Below are 16,549 nucleotides of genomic sequence, written 5' to 3' on the forward strand. Positions count from 1 at the left end.
ATAATAATAATAATAATAATAATAATAATAATAATAATAATAAAACGATTTCATATGATCATTCCATATTTATTATTTATTTATGTATTTATTTATTTTACTTTTTTGGAAAACATATGAATGTGCAAAAAAATCAGATTTTTGTTGACAAACTGAAGGCCTGGCTGCATAAATACTAGCCGTGTCCCAAATGAGGCACTATGCACTGACTGCAGTATACTTATACATTCATTATGCACTCAACCGTGTTGCGTATGAATTATATAAAGATATTTTGTCGAGTCTGATAGCCACTCTCCCTTACAAAAGAATTTAAGTTTGCAAACAAAAATTAAAGTATTGAGAAAAATAAATGTGCTTTATGCAAACAAATATAAAGAATTGCAAAAGCAAATGAAGTATTGCAAGAAGACGTTTTGCAAACAAAAATAAGAAATTGCTAAATTTAAATGAAAAAGCGTAAAAGTAATGATTTTGCAATACATATTTTCCATGGCCACATATATTAATTTATTTGCCATGCTGCTTTTATTTTGCATTTCAATCAAGTTGGTGCTTACAATACTGTTTTTCTCTTTGCGCTTCATGTTTCTGTGCATCTCACTTTCTTACACTGTTTTGACATAGGGGTAGAGTCAATGGAAAGGGGCTTGTACAATAGGACTGGGCACACCTCCCTGGAAGTGATGTAATTGGACCGAGACACAGACGCAGCTCACTGATTCAGGTACTGTCATGAGCAGAGGCAAGCGGGTGGATTGTTTCCTTTTATTCGCTAGAATAAAAAAATGACTTGACTTGACTCGGGGAGATCATCTGTGACTTGACTAATCTCGGGGAGATCAGCTGTGACTTGACTTGACTTGATTCAGGGAGATCAGCTGTGACTTGATTCAGGGAGTTCAGCTGTGACTTGATAAAGGGAGATCAGGTGTGACTTGATTCAGGGAGATCAGCTGTGACTTGATTCAGGGAGATCAGCTGTGACTTGATTCAGGGAGATCAGCTGTGACTTGATTCAGGGAGATCAGCTGTGACTTGATTCAGGGAGATCAGCTGTGACTTGATTCAGGGAGATCAGCTGTGACTTGATTCAGGGAGATCAGCTGTGACTTGATAAAGGGAGATCAGCTGTGACTTGATTCAGGGAGTTCAGCTGTGACTTGATTCAGGGAGTTCAGCTGTGACTTGATAAAGGGAGATCAGCTGTGACTTGATTCAGGGAGATCAGCTGTGACTTGATTCAGGGAGATCAGCTGTGACTTGATTCAGGGAGATCAGCTGTGACTTGACTAGTCTCTGGGAGATCAGCTGTGACTTGATTCAGGGAGTTCAGCTGTGACTTGATTCAGGGAGATCAGCTGTGACTTGATTCAGGGAGTTCAGCTGTGACTTGATTCAGGGAGATCAGCTGTGACTTGATTCAGGGAGATCAGCTGTGACTTGATTCAGGGAGATCAGCTGTGACTTGATTCAGGGAGTTCAGCTGTGACTTGATAAAGGGAGATCAGCTGTGACTTGATTCAGGGAGATCAGCTGTGACTTGATTCAGGGAGATCAGCTGTGACTTGATTCAGGGAGATCAGCTGTGACTTGATTCAGGGAGTTCAGCTGTGACTTGATAAAGGGAGATCAGCTGTGACTTGATTCAGGGAGATCAGCTGTGACTTGATTCAGGGAGATCAGCTGTGACTTGATTCAGGGAGATCAGCTGTGACTTGATTCAGGGAGTTCAGCTGTGACTTGATAAAGGGAGATCAGCTGTGACTTGATTCAGGGAGATCAGCTGTGACTTGATTCAGGGAGTTCAGCTGTGACTTGATTCAGGGAGATCAGCTGTGACTTGATTCAGGGAGTTCAGCTGTGACTTGATTCAGGGAGTTCAGCTGTGACTTGATTCAGGGAGATCAGCTGTGACTTGATTCAGGGAGATCAGCTGTGACTTGATTCAGGGAGTTCAGCTGTGACTTGATTCAGGGAGATCAGCTGTGACTTGATTCAGGGAGATCAGCTGTGACTTGATTCAGGGAGTTCAGCTGTGACTTGATTCAGGGAGATCAGCTGTGACTTGATTCAGGGAGTTCAGCTGTGACTTGATAAAGGGAGATCAGCTGTGACTTGATTCAGGGAGATCAGCTGTGACTTGATTCAGGGAGATCAGCTGTGACTTGATTCAGGGAGTTCAGCTGTGACTTGATTCAGGGAGATCAGCTGTGACTTGATTCAGGGAGTTCAGCTGTGACTTGATAAAGGGAGATCAGCTGTGACTTGATTCAGGGAGTTCAGCTGTGACTTGATAAAGGGAGATCAGCTGTGACTTGATTCAGGGAGATCAGCTGTGACTTGATTCAGGGAGATCAGCTGTGACTTGATTCAGGGAGATCAGCTGTGACTTGATTCAGGGAGTTCAGCTGTGACTTGATAAAGGGAGATCAGCTGTGACTTGATTCAGGGAGATCAGCTGTGACTTGATTCAGGGAGATCAGCTGTGACTTGATTCAGGGAGATCAGCTGTGACTTGATTCAGGGAGATCAGCTGTGACTTGACTAGTCTCAGGGAGTTCAGCTGTGACTTGATTCAGGGAGATCAGCTGTGACTTGACTGTTTATTTTGAATGTGTTTTAATTTCGAGACAATCACAATTAATATATGGACGAAAGGGTACCTCATGAAAATGTTGGCAACTCAAAAGGTTTAATATGTGAATAAATTATTTTATTTTTAACTTACATCCAAGTTGTGTTGAAAGCCAGGTCCCCTGAATTATTTTCTGAGTGCATCTCAGTAGTTGTGTCCCAAATGAAGTACACTATATTTAGCCTACTCTGCCATCCAGTAGACTATATGGTAATTTTATAAGCTTATTTTGTCAAACATCTGACTTTTTTCAGTTTATTAAGTTCCTATGTTCTTGGAGGCATAACTATTTTTTTTGTGATAATTACATTTAAAGTAAACTGTACTTTTAGAGGCCTTCAAGACAAAAGAAAATCTTGTTAAAGCGTACTTTTTATAGCATATCTACAAAAACAGCATGCTTGTTCATTCTGCAATGTTAAATTTGTACCACTAGATGTCAGTAGCCACGCAGGCTGTAAAAATAATACTGCTTTAAGGAAGAGAGAGGGAGGGAGGGTGAGAGAGTTTTTGGTTGCACTTTATTTTACAGTACGTGTACTTACATGTACTTATAGTGTACTTACTTTCAGTGTATTTATCTAAGAAAGTGCTGGTAATACAAGGTAACTACATGGGTTGGGGTTAGCTTTAGGGGTAGGTTCAGGGTTAGTACATAGTTGTTACATAGTTATTGTAATTACTATAATAAGTACACAGTATTTACATGGGGAACAGGACTGTAAAATAAAGTGCTACCGAGTTTTTTATTTGTATTTTTAAGGTGTATTACATGGTATTAAAGTTTTCTGGAAATATTCGGGATGTTTTATTCACATTTTATTTGTCATTAAGAAAATGCCTTTGTTTTCTAATCCACTATCTCCCCAAAAAATTAAAAGTACTAGTATTTAAGGAACAAATAGGCTTATGCTTAACAATTTGGAAAATAAAATAAGTAGTAACATACTAAGTTGTAAGGAAGAAATGTGAAAGCGGCTTTTATTTACAGATGATTATTAATGTACAATTATTTTTGAAGTGCTAAGAATGTGTATAAAATGTTAATGTTATAAAATAAATATAGTTTTAATGTCGATAGTGTAAAGTAAATAACGTTCAATAAGGCATTAACCCGGAAAATATTTGTAAGAAGAATAGGCAGATATTTTCTATTAAAAAAAAAATCGGAAAATCCTACTATGGTAAAGGCTTGGCTTTGCTTATTAATATGAATAAATCCGATGTGATGTTGAGTGGTAATCTTCTGGTGAAGTCTTTGCTGACGACTTGTTAATATTAATTACGTGATGCAAACGTTGCTCGGTAACCTCCAATGGCGAAGCTCTGGTTCATGAATATTAAGTAGCAAGTCTTCACCATAGTAGAATCGGCGGATTTGAGCGCCTGCGTGGACGCCTCATGGAGACAAGGGCGGGGATGAAGTTCAAGTTTAATGATTAATGCTAACAAGTACATAAGAAACGTAAAAGTTCTTAAATTGAAGTTCACCGAGGCTCCACGATTGTCAGCACCGCACGCGCGAGCTTGAAGTCCCGGATCCATCTCGCGTGAGAGTCGAGCGCATCAAGTAAAGCGCGCGCAGACACTGATATACTGTATTACATTGTTATTATCTGTAGTGTTATCCAGTATGAGGCTTTCTGGCTGCATGTGTTGGTGATTAATGCATCATGTGCACGGGTGCTTCTCTCTTTGCAGGTCACCATGGCTTTGATAAGATTGTTGACCAGACTGAGTGAATATGTGCACTTGAAACAAGGTTTGGAGTGCCTGGGAGCCAGTTCTCAGAGCAAGAGATTACAACAGCACACTGCAGCCCATTCATCTTCATGCAACTATCAGCTGCTGCCTGACTGCCTGGGTGAGAGACATGCATTCCCAGACAGCTGCATATACCAGAGTTTTGACATGTGGAAAACTGCCAAGGATCATTTTGTATCTCATTCTCAAGCATATAATTAAAGATAGAGACAATGATCAAACCAGGGTTATTCTAGTTAACTAAAATTTGAATTTGCAATTTATTGCATTTGCAATAAAATTATTGTGAATTGAAATAGAATAAAATATACATATAAAACGTCTAAACTAGTTATATTATAGCTAGTAAACAAGATAACATTTCTTATTTTCGTTACTTGATGCACTAAAAAGGAGTTTTAGATCGAAAACTGGCTGATGAAGATATCTTGAGAACTACAATGTCCATTTATGTAATGTAATTCATGATAGCATGATTATTTTATTTTACACTGATATATGCGCATCATTGCACAATTATATTAAAATGCATGCATGCATAATTAAAGTGAATGCTTGTAAAGAAGTCTACCGAATGCATGTACTGTATTTCTGCAGAGCTCAGCTATGGAGGTCTCGTGATGCACTTTGACTACGTGTGGCTGAGAGATCACTGCCGCTCGGCTTCATGCTACAATGCAAAAACGAACCAGCGTAACCTGGACACTGCCAGCATTGATCTGAACATCAGGCCGTCGAAGAGCAGAGCGGATGAGAACAGCCTCTTCCTCACATGTAAGTGCAGAACAAGGCTTGATCAGTTAAACTGCAACTCATTCAAGAGTACCACTGAATATGGAAACTAGTTCACCAAAGCAAAGTTATTTCTCAAAACATAAAAAGAGCAGAATACCACCATAAAAGTAGGCTGAAGTCATTATTTAGTCATTTTGTCTCCTTTTTCCATGACTATATATTTATAACAGCAGCTCATATGACTCATTCTGCAGGAACCAGCTCAATATTTAGTTATTATGCACTGATGAACCTAATCTAATTCCAAAATTCTGATTAATTTTCTCCAGGTCTGATGTGATGCCACGTGTGTCTTTACTGACAGATATGGATTAGTGCAATTTTTGTTATTGTTGATTTTGCAGCTTGAAAGTAAAGTAATAGTAAAAAATAGTAAAGTAACCATTATACATAGAATCAGTGACTGTATTTACATTTTTTTTTTAAATGCAATGTTTATTTTTTGGCAATGATCATATGAGGCTGAGAAATGCGCAGTCTTTGGAGTCAGATGCACCATCAGTTTCCATCTTTCGCTTGACTGACTCTTTTTAGTTGAGATCGAGATCCATGCGATTTTTTTAAAAATTATTTTCTTGTCTGACTCGTCTAATTGGTTAAGCTCTCATTTATTTATTCCTCATTTCCTGGTAAACATCCTTTCAGAATTGATTCAGAATCACTGAACGTGTCACCTTTACATAGCGTTCACGGTTTTCTGCAAGATTGCTTAATGTTGGCTTTGGAAGATAAGTCGACTTCTTCATGTTTCAGTCCTGGTCCCAGTGTGCTAAGATAAGTTTAAAGCTCTTCCCAAACAAAGATGGATATCTCTTTCTTAAGTAAAGATAAAACTCTGTGAGAAACCTTTGACTCTTACGAAACTCAGCAGACACTGGTGAGATTCACTTTTCAGGCAGCATAACTTTATTATAACACTAAGTTACATAGTAACAGCATTCCACCCTTTCTAGTGACTCTTGTGTCTGTGTTACTTTGGCCCTCGATTGATTGTGTCCGTCGACTGGAGAAATATTTGGTGTTAAGAAGAGGTGTTAACTGTCCTGACATTAGCTTTTTATCAATATTGCAATTTCCCTTTTTTAAGTTGATATAAGATCAAAAAGGGCCCAGTTTACTTTCTTAAAAGCTTCTAATATTACTGTGCTCAATTAACTTAGGATTATACCGAAGAAAAACTTGGCTGCATTCAATACAACAGCTCTTGCATTAAACATTTTAATTCTTGTCAAATAATTTTTTGTGGTCACACTTTAGTTTAGGGACCAATTCTCACTATTAACTAATTATTACTATGACTTTTGCCTAAATAAACTCTTAATTTGCTGTTTATTAGTGAGAAAGGTAGTTGTTAAGTTTAGGTATGGAATGGATTAAGAGATCTAAAATATGATCATGCAGAATAAAACTTTATAAGTACTAATAATCAGCCAATATGCTAGTAATATGCATCCCAGTAAACAACTAGTTAATAGAAAGAATTGCTCCCTAAAGTATAACCGTATTTATTTGTATAGCACTTTTAACAAATAGTTTAAAAAGCAGCTTTTCGGAAAATCACATAAAAAATTTTTTAAAGCCCTGTTTGGACAGGAATTTGGTGTACTTTGAGATTTTAATCCAATCTTTGTTTGTTTATGTTTCTCTCATCTAACCTCTGTTAAAAAATTGCAGAGCAAAAGACTTACTGTTTCTGTTGTAAATATAATAAATATCTATATAAATATTATAAAAATGTAAATATATTTAAATATTCGAGAGCCAAATCACAGGAGTTTAAAAACTGGCCCTTTTAATATCAGCATCAGGTAAGATATTATATGCCTAGATTTCTCTAATTATTTTTGTGGGTTTATTATAAGCTGCCACTTGAAATGTGTTAAAAAAAAAAAAAAAAAAAAGTTAAAATGATGTAATAATTGTTGACTTAAAGATATCTATAAAAGCACACTCCGACCTCTGCTGTTCCACCAAGGGATAGTTCACCCAAAAATGATCCAAATGTTGTTATGTAAGAAATATTGAGAAATGTCTCTGGTTCTTCAATACTCTGTTTCTTCACTGGTGTTCTGTAGAAGAAAGAAAGACATGCAATCCGTGTGATATTATTAATTTGAGCTTTTAAAGATAGTGTGCTAACCATGATGACACCCAAACTTTTAACCTGAGAGGAAGGACAGATTGCAGTATAGTCAATGTGTAAAGAGAAACAATTAGATTTAGACACAACAGATCTAGTTCCAACAAGCAGGGTCTTAGTTTTATTGCAATGTACTTTCAAATAATTCACTGAAAGTCAATCTTTAATTTCAGCAAAACAGCTCGACAAAAATGGCGGAGGAAAAGAACCGGTGGGTTTGGCAGACAGGTAAAGTTGGGTGTCATCCGCATAACAGTGAAAATTAATACCATATTTCCTTAAAATATAGCCAAGAGGGAGCATATATATAATGAAAAGAAACGGGCCCAAAACAGAACCCTGAGGAACACCAGTGGTGACTGTAGATATTCTTGAACTAAAACGCTGACTGAGTCCAGATAGATATGACCTAAACCAAGACAGAGCAGTGCCAGTAATACCAGTGGAAGCTAATCTGTCAAGAAGTATGTTATGTGAGACAGTATCAAAGGCAGCGCTCAAGTCAAGAAGGAGTATAGTTAAAAGCCCAGAGTCAGCTGCCAACAGTAGATCATTGGTTATCCTGACAAGAGCAGTCTCAGTGCTGTGGTGGGGACGAAAACCAGATTGGAATTGTTCATACAAGTTATTATTGGACAGATGTTCATGAATTTGAATTGCAATACACTTTTCAACTACTTTAGAGATAAAAGGTAAATTTTGAATTGGACGAATATTTTCAAAAATTAAATGGATCACCCCCTGGTTTCTTAAGTATGGGTGTAATAATAGCAGATTTAAGAGAAAGAGCTACAGAAGTAGAGCTGGTAGAGGGTCTAACTGACTGTCAAAGATTTAGATTTACCTATCAGACCAACTATCTCTGAAATAGTTGGTAGTGTACAGTAGGGAGGTGTGTGAGTGATAGACTGACAGGAGTCATTGTAAAGAGAACCAGTAATTGGCGATTTAAATTTCAACCTTAGATGTAAAAAAAAGTCAAAAAGCGATCACATAAGTGGAATACATATCATATTGTATTGTTTACCACCAAGAAAAGAGAGTAGACGTCCCATAGCTAACTCCAATTACATTGGAGTATTAATTGGATTTAGCTTTAGTCAGTGCATTTTTATATTTTTTAATATGTTTAGCATACATTTCTTTATGAACAGTAAGGCCAGACCTGATGTACAGCAGCTGTAACCTACGGCCTTTAGTTTTAAGTTCACACAGTTCAGGTGTAAACCAAGGAGCTGAATGTACAATAGAAAGTTTTCACAGGTGCGAATCTAAAATCATGTTCAGCCCATCATCATATTATTTTACCAGTTCATCAACAGTAGAGAAATCAGATTTACTGGAGAATTTGGCAAGTTCATCAGCAAATCAATGTTCTTAATATTCCGAAATGTAATCGGGCGACACAGGTTTACCTTAAAAATAGCCAGTCGGCACAAAATGACACCAGAAATTGATCTGATATGGATAGATCCGAAACAGTACAATTAAACGGTGTTATACCAGAGCAGCAAACAAGACCAAGAGCATGCTAGTGCTCTAAAGCGGTTTAAAGCAGCATTTTTAGCAGCTTTAGGGTTTCATGATGTATACTGTATCTCCTACTGAAGTCATTTCCTCCAGGGCCAGATGGACACATCACACGGTACACTCTCACATGGCTGGCCCAGAACAGCTACGAGGGCCAGAAGAGGAGCGCGGTGCAACCTCGTATCCTGTGGAGCGCTGATATCTACTCCAGCGCTCAGGTGCTTTCTGCAAGCTGGGACAAGTTCATGAGCTGCGACGAGGAGCTGAAGAACTTCCTCAACAACTTCCTGCTTTACGGCATTGCCTTCGTGGAAGGCGTCCCACCAACACTAGAAGCTACTGAAGCAGTGACCCAAAGAGTGAGCCTCATCAGGTCAGGGCCAGTGGTGACGCCTCTGAAATAAGTCAATTAAATCATTCAGACTTGAATGTTATAGATTGTTTGTCATCAGCTTCACATCATCCATTTTTTTACTTTTGTGAAAACCACAAACAGCTAAGAATGTTGTACACAAGCCACATACGCTGGTTTTATGATGCATTCGTGTTTTAGTGTGTGTGTGTATATATATCTGTCTGCTATCTCTTTAATATAAGTATTCAAATCACTGAGTTATCATAAGTCCTTGTGACATGCAGATCGTGCAGCCCTTGTTTCACTGTAACAGGAAGGAGAACCACATCATTTCTTTTTTGATGATTAATTTCGAAGGTTACAATAATAGTTTTCCTCATTAAGATGAAGCAACTCTTTGTTTTCAGGGAGACTATGTACGGGCGGATGTGGAACTTCACTTCAGATTTCTCTCGTGGAGATACAGCCTACACAAAGCTGGCACTGGACCGCCACACCGACACCTCATACTTCCAAGAACCCTGCGGGTAAACGGGAAAATCAAAGTTAGGCTTCAATTAGCCACGAAAAGCCAAATGTGTGTCTGTCAGATCAGGTTTCTGTAGTGCATGCTTAGTCAGTCGGCAGGGAGTCACATTCACATCCTCTCTGTTCTGTTACAAGAGCTTTAATCAGCTAATGACCACACGAGGAACCTAAGATAACCCCTTTGACAGATTTGCATTTATTTTTTACATTTTTCTACCTTTCACTATAAACGGAAAACAAACACTATAGTACTTATTATTAGTTTAATGTTATCTTAATTTTTTGTTTTCCACAAATTGTTAAACGTGTAACAGCTACTCTTTGAAATGTTGCAAGAAATATTAGACTCGCAGCACATAACAAGTATTGTTATGATTGAAAAGACACAATTATTTGTGACTCTGGAGCACAAAAGCAGTCTGAAGCAGTCTATATTTGTAGCAATATCCAACAATATGTACATTGTATGGGTCAAAATTATTGATTATTCTTTGCCAAAAATCATTAGGATATTAAGTAAAGATCATGTTCCATGAAGATATTTAGTACATTTTCTAGCGTAAATATATCAAAACTTTTTGGTTTGTAATATGCATGGCTAAGAACTTTATTTGGACCACGTTAAAGATGATTTGATCAATATTTAGATTTTTTTGCTCGCTCAGATTCCAGATTTTCAAATAGTTGTATCTCAGACAAATATTGTACAATCCTAACAAACCATACATCAATGGAAAGATTATTTATTCAGCTTTCAGGCGAAAAATTGACCCTTATGACTGGTTTCGTGGTCCAGGGTCACATTTATTGTTGGTATCTATGATTTAGTTATTATGTCAAGAAGTAGAAATAAAAACAAACTGAAAAATTCCATTTGCATAATGGTTAGAAGATAATTAACAAAAACATTTTTATTAATCTCGGATGCAAGACAAAAAATACTGGCCGATCTCTGAAATGCATATATACTATAAATCTTGTCAGATTTCAGTTTGAGGCAGTGTTAATTTTGACACGAAATTTTAATTTAGTTTTAGTCTTAGTCTTTTGACTATAATTCTTTTTAGTTTTAGTCAAGTTTTAGTCATCTGATTTGTTTTAATTTTAGTCTTATTTTAGTCGACTAAAATTGCTTGGTATTTTAGTCGACTAAAATAAGACTAAAATCAATAACAGATTTACTAGACAATTTTTTACAGCTGGTATAGGAAACAAACTTAACCAAAATATATAAAACACAAATTCAACTTTATTTCAACACAACTGTGTCTTTATTTCGATTCAAAAGCTTTTATGCAGCAACAAACACTGTCATGATAATGTAAACAATAACTAGCTGCCAATTGACCATCAATAAAAGAAAAATAAAGTTAGGTCCAGGACCTTAAAGCTTACAGCTGAGCTGAACAATAAGTGCATACATTTAAAGTAAATATTTAATAAGTTGGCAGCTAGGTGGATAAAAAAAGTAACAAGATTTTATAAGGTATTAATTTGTCTAGCAATATTGTATGTTTTAAATACTACAATATTGCTAGATTTGTATGTATAATGATAGGATGTGAACATTCATGTTTCACATGACTAATATAGAAATATTTGTGATATTGTCAACAAGTAGAACGTTATAAAATATACTAAACATTAGTATTAATCAAATGTATGTATCATAATATTACGTATTAGTATTGTGCTCTCATCTAACTTGAAGAAGGGGCTATTTTACAGTACTTTTCAGTTCGTAATATTTAATGCTACAACATCTACGCACTGCAGTCTTCCAATTTTGCTTAGCTCAATAAACAAAACAACATCGTTGTGAAATTACATTTGAGAAAATGTCCGGGTGGCTCGTCAGTAAATGTCTTTTCAAATTGGTTGTGTTCTTGCCACGAATGAGCGCTCCGCGTGCTTTACGCTTTGTTTTGTTTTGTTCGTCGTCAAACGTGAAGTGAGCTGTGGACATTTTGTCGCTCTTTTAGACATCACGTCTTCGAATGCCGACTTCCCGGGAGCTCATTTAAAAACTGAAAACCTTTGCTTCACGTCTCAATAAGTCAGGCTCTGATTGGTTCTCTTCTCTCATGCAGTCTGGCCTGTTCTGTTTTGCCGGTTCTTTTGTTCATTCCTCGCATCTCTCCCGTCTGCTGATTTGATTTTCGTCACAGTCTATTTTCGTCTCGTCCTTTATTCGTTGACGATAATGTCAATCAATTTAGTCATAGTTTTAGTCTCCATCAGTGCCTTCTATTTTAGTTTTCGTTTCGTTTTCGTCCGCAAAAATATATTCGTGACGAAAATAATGACGAAAATATTTAGTCAACGAAATTAACACTGGTTTGAGGAGAGGTGAAGCCAAAAGAGTAGCCCAAGAACAAACTGCATAATTACTTCTTTACCATTTCATTGTTGAAATAGTGTGAGTGGTGTTCACAATGAAAATTACAACAAGAGCAAACACTTCAAGTACCCAGATGATGCTCTTATCCACCCGAAACAATCAAGTGTGATTTTATATTGTGCAAGCAAAATTTGCCCGTGGAGACATTTATGAAATTCTGTTCAACTTCGCTAAAGCTAATGTGTGTTTAGACATAATTTGTCCTCAACTGGGAAACTTGCAAAGTGGTGTATAGCATGATATTTGGGATGCATCATTCTGTTGAATAAAAAATGCATGTTATTTCTGTGCCATTAGCAACATTAAAACATGATTGCAAACATGGCCACAAACTGGCGTGAACTTCTTCATGTACTCACCTTCACCTTTTTGTGACTTTAGTTGTACCATCATGGGATGTAGAGCTCTGAGTCTTTGGGATACTTTACCTCTTGATATATGTAATATTTCTAATTTTGCATTGTTTCTTGTCATTTATTGTTTATGTACTGGACATAAATAAAACAAATAATTATTTGTATTATTATTTAATGGTGACTATGGTCCACTTCCTGCTCACATGCTGCTTTTAATATCTTGTTTTGCTCCGTAAGCATCCAGGTGTTTCACTGTTTGAGACATGAAGGAACGGGGGGCCGAACTCTGCTGGTGGACGCTTTCCACGCCGCTGACGCGGTGCTCCAGCGAACGCCCGACAACTTTGAGCTGCTTTCACACGTGCCCATCAAACACGAGTACGTGGAGAACCTGAGTGAGCATCGCAACCACATGATCGGCATCGGCCCCGTGATCAACGTCTATCCGTGGAACAACGAGGTGTACATGATTCGGTATGAGACCTGCAGCTGAAAAACTATCGTGTCATTCATCTTCCCTTATAATATCATGTTTTTTGCACCATTTTATTTGTGACCCTGCAGCACAAAAGCAGTCAGAATTCTCTGGGCTATATCTGTAGCAATAGACAACAATACACTGTATGGGTCAAAATGATAGATTTTTCTTTTGTGCCAAAAATCATTAGGATATTAAGTAAAGATCATGTTCCATGAAGATATTTGGTAAATTTCCTACTGTAAAAAATATATATCAAAACATAATTTTTTATTCGTAATATGCAGTGCTAAGAACTTCATTTGAAAAACTTTAAAGATGATTTTCTCAGTATTTAGATTTTTTTGCTCGCTCAGATTCCATATTTTCAAATAGTTGCATCTCAGACAAATATTATCATATCATAACAAACAATACAAAAATATAATTTATTCAGCTTTTAGGTGATGCATAAATGTCAATTTTGAAAAATTGACCCTTATGACTGGTTTTGTGCTCCAGGGTCACATTTTATTATTATTTTTTAACTTCTGCCATGCACCCTTTGAGCTGTAGTGCATTAGATGTAGTTTGTTATGTCAGTAACATATTTTATGTGTTTATAGTGCCTCTGTGGGTGCATATTTAGATGTACCAACAACATTTATTCCTAAAAGTGTGAGATAAGAGAAAGAGGCTAAATGCATTTTATATTATTACTTCTAGACAAATCTAACACACACACACACAGAAATCTGTATTTCATCCGGGTCAAAACTGACCCGAACACAAAAGGTGTAAGAATTTACCGTATTTTCCGGACTATAAGTCGCACTTTTTTTCATAGTTTGGCTGGTCCTGCGACTTATAGTCAGGTGCAACTTATTTATCAAAATTAATTTGACATGAACCGAGAGAATTGAACCAAGAGAAAACATTACCTTCTCCAGTCGCCAGAGGGCGCTCTGTACTGCTCAGTGCTCCTGTAGTCTACACTGAAGACATAGAGCGCCCTCTCGTGGCTGGAGACGGTAATGTTTTCACTTGGTTCTAAATAAGTGCGACTTATAGTCCGGTGCGACTTTTGTATGTTTTTTTCCTCGTCATGATGTATTTTTGGCCTGATGCTACTTATACTCAGGTGTGACTTATACAGTAGTCCGAAAAATACGGTAGTTTAAATGGTTATATCTCTTCTTTAAACAAAAAAAAGAAAAATAAGTTGTAATCCATTTGCAAAGTCTTTTCCTGTACTGGAAGGTCAGAACTGAACTGAATGCAATGAGGTTATTAAGTTATTAAAGGAAATTAATTTCCTAATGTTGTTAATAAACTTAAAGGTTCTGCTGCATTTCTTCCAGTTTTGTTTGAGGTGTGTTTTCTTGTTTTGCAGGTATAATAACTATGACCGTTCTGTTATTAACACAGTCCCTCATGATGTGGTGCGGCGCTGGTACACGGCTCACAGACAGCTCACCGCTGAACTCAGGAGACCAGACAATGAGCTGTGGGTCAAACTCAAACCAGGGAAGGTATGCTGCACATCTACCTGGGTCGTGTCTTATCATTTAAAAAAAGCATTACAAGCTTTTTGCATTTGACATCATGAGAGATAAAGACATTGCAAAGTACACGCCTGAAGTAGATTGAAACGGAAACCCTGAACTGTGTCACGTTTGATACACGAACATCCACCACATGTTTGGGAATCAGATTGGATAGTTTATGCCGCATCTAAACCGAACTCCCAGAATCAGATTGGATTTGTTCCATGTTGCTGAAAATCAGTGCATGTAAACATACCTACTGTTGTTTTCTCCAAGGTCCTGTTCATCGATAACTGGCGTGTTCTTCACGGCAGAGAGTCGTTCACCGGTCTGCGGCAGCTGTGTGGATGTTATCTGACGCGGGACGATGTGCTGAACACCGCTCGCTCTCTGGGTCTCCAGGCCTGAGCGCTTAATGCTACCCAACCATCATTTACCAAAAAACACCTTGATTTCTCAAGCGTTAGGAGAGCAGAGGATCACAACAGTATTACTTTAGTATTACCAATCATCTCAGCTCTTTGTTTGAAGGATTTTATGATCTTAATTAAATGAGTTTGTTGTAGAGGATGCATCCTTTGATCCATAATGATTTCTTTCCACAGAAAAACAGATGGTAGTACTTTAATTTAAATGATATATATATATGTTTTAGAAATGGTCAGGACATGCATTACCTCCAGAGAATATGAGGTGAAAAGGCACTTACTTTAAAAAGGGTTGTGATATAATGTCTGGTTTTAAGGTTTTGTTCACACAGACAGACTGAAAGATTAAACGCAGAATGATGTCTGAATCGTGGAAATGGTTCACACCAGCATGATAATGTCCTGATTATTTACTCACCCCCAGGCGATCCATGGTGTATTGTTCTTTCTTACTTCAGCTGAAGAGAAATTCAAGTTTAAGAGTAAAACGTGAAATATATTTTTCATCATCTAATGTAAGTGAATGGTGCTCATTGTATACCATTTTCAACGGACCACAATCCGTATCTAGGCAGATTCAAACTAATCCACATGACCCTAGCTGACCAACAAAAGTCCTCTCCAGTGAAGTGATCAGATAATTTGAGAAAAAAGATCGAGAATTATATACTCTTATCTACAAATGTTGGCATTGGCCCAGCTTGTGTGACACTTGCATGTTGTGAGGATCATGCATGAGAAAAGCAAAAAGTTGTAGTTTTTATGTCCGTTTAATTTTCACAATAATGTCTCAAATTAAACTGATACTGTGAACTGTTCCTTTAAATGGTTGTCAACGCTGGTTATTTCTTTAGGTTTGGGCCTTAACAAGTGATATGGGAATGCATGGTTGAGATAATGTTTAAATGCACATGCTGCATTGCATTAATCTTTGCGGGCGTTTATTTCTTTTTTTTATTTTTATTTTTTTTTATCTGTAGTATTCTAACATCCTGTATCCTATATAAAATGATCTCAAATGAATGTATGCACAAAAATACCAATGTTACCTCTAGAAAATAAATTCATCTCCTTGCATTGTTTGTCTTGTTGACTTTAGTCTTAGTTCTTTTTGATTATTTCATTTTAGTTTACACAAGGAACTTACTGTTTGGTTAACACTACACAATGCGCATAATAAAATACAATAAGTATAGACGAGTGCAGGAGGTAGAGGAAAAAAAATCTAATTTTAATATGTAAAGGTGTAGTTTTAACAAATATATGTTTTCGTTTAGTTATTGATTTTTATTCATATTACCTCCACCCTTCCAGAAGATATTTTCTATCTTGACTAGCCTACTACTCTAGTTCACCTGAAACACAAATTGCTTGTGAAATTCATTTTCAAGTTGATTTTAAAGACTTCTTTTATATGAATACAGCTAGTCAATGTAAATGTAAACATAATTTTTGAACGAATTTACATATTTTATAGACGTGTAATAAAACCTGTGATCTGTGACATTGAATTATGTTGAATATTAAAGTGGAAACGTTAACGTTTTGGATTTGTGAAGTTAAAATGTTTTCATTTTGATGGGAAAAGATTTTCTTGTCTCCTGGGAGGA

General features: G+C 36.8%; 1 protein-coding gene across 2 annotated transcripts; it reads left to right on the top strand.

Moving 5' to 3' along the window:
• The first annotated feature begins 641 nt into the window (after positions 1 to 641).
• Positions 642 to 16,016, top strand: LOC127986452 (trimethyllysine dioxygenase, mitochondrial-like). 2 transcript variants are annotated; one of them, XM_052588716.1, is made up of 8 exons: positions 642 to 727; positions 4,340 to 4,502; positions 5,000 to 5,176; positions 8,961 to 9,240; positions 9,630 to 9,749; positions 12,745 to 12,981; positions 14,358 to 14,496; positions 14,788 to 16,016. In XM_052588716.1, exons 2-8 carry the CDS (start codon positions 4,346 to 4,348, stop codon positions 14,917 to 14,919), a joined length of 1,242 nt encoding a protein of 413 aa, XP_052444676.1. In that variant the 5' UTR covers positions 642 to 727; positions 4,340 to 4,345; the 3' UTR covers positions 14,920 to 16,016. The 2 variants fall into 2 exon arrangements, with proteins under 2 accessions (XP_052444676.1, XP_052444675.1); XM_052588715.1 differs by lacking the exon at positions 642 to 727 and adding an exon at positions 4,018 to 4,208.
• Positions 16,017 to 16,549: the final 533 nt, after the last annotated feature.

This window comes from Carassius gibelio, chromosome B21 (assembly GCF_023724105.1).
Source record: "Carassius gibelio isolate Cgi1373 ecotype wild population from Czech Republic chromosome B21, carGib1.2-hapl.c, whole genome shotgun sequence".
Classification (NCBI taxonomy): Eukaryota; Metazoa; Chordata; class Actinopteri; order Cypriniformes; family Cyprinidae; genus Carassius; species Carassius gibelio.

Coding starts and splice junctions, on each gene's coding strand:
- LOC127986452 (XM_052588716.1), top strand. CDS start 4,346: ATGGCTTTGATAAGATTGTTGACCAGACTGAGTGAATATGTGCACTTG. Junction 9,241..9,629: donor CAAAGAGTGAGCCTCATCAG/GTCAGGGCCAGT, acceptor CTTTGTTTTCAG/GGAGACTATGTACGGGCGGA. Junction 14,497..14,787: donor TCAAACTCAAACCAGGGAAG/GTATGCTGCACA, acceptor GTTTTCTCCAAG/GTCCTGTTCATCGATAACTG.